The following is a 2,235-nucleotide window of genomic DNA, read 5'->3' as shown; positions in this document are numbered from 1 at the left end:
CAGAAGAATTAAGGCAACATTGAAACCCATTCACATGCGTTCTTTTTGCACCTGAGATATTGATGACACAGGAGCCTTGGTTACAAGAACAGTATAAAGAGTTCATGATTGCCTTGACTTGACTGCTCATTTTAAAAAAAAAAGTAGGTTTTTAGGCTGAATCAGTTCCTGGATAACTGGTTGCCAGTTGTGCAGCATGCCTGAGAGAGGTGACGTGCTGGCACTGGGGCCAGGAGCAAGCAGCTAAGGACTACTTTAGGTTGGTACTAATGTTGAATTTTATTATTCTTGCATCTGAGTTTCAACTTTTTCCTAAAGAGTCAGAGCTCAATCTCATAAAAAAAAAGATCAGGAGCAAGTAAATATCAGCACCAGTCAAATTCTGATGGGGGGTGACTGTGATTTAGTAAATTTTGAAAGATAATAGTAAAACTTTTCTTGGAAGCATTTAATACAGTGTAAGATAAATTGTATATAAACTGTTGTTAGTCACCAGCACAAACTTTCTAACAAAAGCAAGAATGTTGGAGGTAGTGGAGTTTGTGTTGAGAGGGGACATGCAAGTTAGCTGATGTGCAATATAGCCTCAGAAATTAGATACTGAGCATGTGCAGTAATTGACTCATGTTTTTCCACTTTCTGGAACAAACCACTTTGTGCCACCCTCTGCAAACTACAGAGACCAGAAACCTGCATCTAAAATCCATGTCTTTGCATCTTCTCTCCCTACTTCAGACTAAATAAGGTCATACAGTGCTCTGTAAGCATGTGGAGTTAAGACTTGACTCAGATGGGTCTTTAGGCTACAGAACCAGTGCCTGAACTTTTATGGTCGGCTGGAACTGAGGTGCTTCCAGATGTATGTGCTGTCCCAGATGGACACATTCCAAATCGTAGCACAGGCAGCTTTTACTGGGAAAAGATGCCTTTGGGTTGGAAGGGCTGAGTGCGGCATGTGGGACACCTTGGAGAGAGGAATCCCTTGAAAATACAATCTTCTCCCTCTCTCTCTCCCCTCTCTCCTCTCCTCTCCTCTCCTCTCCTCTCCTCTCCTCTCCTCTCCTCTCTATTCCCACCCCATACCTGCAGACCTGGGTCTCATTCACTTCTGTCTCATCCTACAGACAGATTCACCTGCTCTCCTGAGGGAACCTGGGTGGATCAAAAAGGCCAGAAGAGGATTCCTACCTGCTTGCCAGGTCAGTAAAAAACTCTTACTTTGTCTGGTGTTTACTGATTTATGCTTGCAGTCAGTACAAAGCCAGGACAATGTGCAGGGAGGGGAGTAAGAATAATAGTGTCAGTGAGGGAAGACAAGGTAGTCTATCCAGGAAGGCAAAAATAAAGTGAAATTGAACAGTGATGGTGTAGGAAGGAGAAAGACAAGCCAGAGCACCAGAGAGTGTCATGATCTCCTTGCATTTCTCCACAGTGTGTGGGAAGCCGGACAATCCCGTCACCGAAGTCCAGCGGATCTTGGGCGGCAAGCCAGCCAAGAGTGGCAATTTCCCTTGGCAGGCTCTGACTGGCATCTATGGGCGAGGGGGTGGTGCGCTCCTGGGCGATCGCTGGATCCTGACCGCTGCCCACACCATCTTCCCCAAAGGGGCAGGAGGGAACAATGTAAGCCTGGAGCAGCTAGCAGAGGAGGCTAAAATATTCCTCGGCCACATCAAAGTAGAAGAGCTCCACAAGATGGGTAACCACCCTGTGCGTAGGATCTTTATCCACCCAGATTACAACCCTAAAGATGAGCACAACTTCAATGGAGACATAGCCCTGCTGGAGCTGAAACACCCAGTAACCCTGGGCCCTACACTACTACCCATCTGTCTCCCAGATACTACCAACACCACATTCTACATGGATGGGCACATGGGTTACGTGAGCGGCTTTGGTGTGGAGAAAAACTTCATTTCAAATCATTTGAAGTATGTGAAACTACCGGCGATTGCTCGAGAGAAGTGTCAGAGCTGGCTGGACAGCAAGAAGAGAGACACACCTATGGTTTTCTCCGAGAACATGTTCTGTGCTGGCTACCTCACAATCAAGCAGGATACCTGCCAGGGGGACAGCGGGAGCATCCTCACAGTGTTAGACACAGAAAGTGGGCGCTGGGTAGCTACTGGTATTGTTTCTTGGGGTATCGGCTGTGCTGAAGGTTATGGCTTCTACACTAAGATCCTCAACTATTTGGACTGGATCAAAGGGATAATAGGGGAGGATAGGCTCTAA

General features: G+C 46.6%; 1 protein-coding gene across 1 annotated transcript in view; it reads left to right on the top strand.

Annotated features, from left to right (window-relative positions):
• The window catches only part of C1R (complement component 1, r subcomponent), a 7,448-nt gene extending 5,213 nt beyond the window's left edge, over positions 1–2,235 (top strand). The window contains exons 10-11 of the mRNA XM_010184313.1: positions 1,125–1,199; positions 1,433–2,235. Coding sequence (XP_010182615.1) covers positions 1,125–1,199; positions 1,433–2,235 — 878 coding nt within the window. The remainder of the gene's footprint in view (positions 1–1,124; positions 1,200–1,432) is intronic.

Source organism: Mesitornis unicolor, unplaced genomic scaffold (assembly GCF_000695765.1).
Source record: "Mesitornis unicolor isolate BGI_N332 unplaced genomic scaffold, ASM69576v1 scaffold26525, whole genome shotgun sequence".
NCBI lineage: Eukaryota > Metazoa > Chordata > Aves > Mesitornithiformes > Mesitornithidae > Mesitornis > Mesitornis unicolor.
This window is presented reverse-complemented; position numbering and strand designations above follow the sequence as displayed.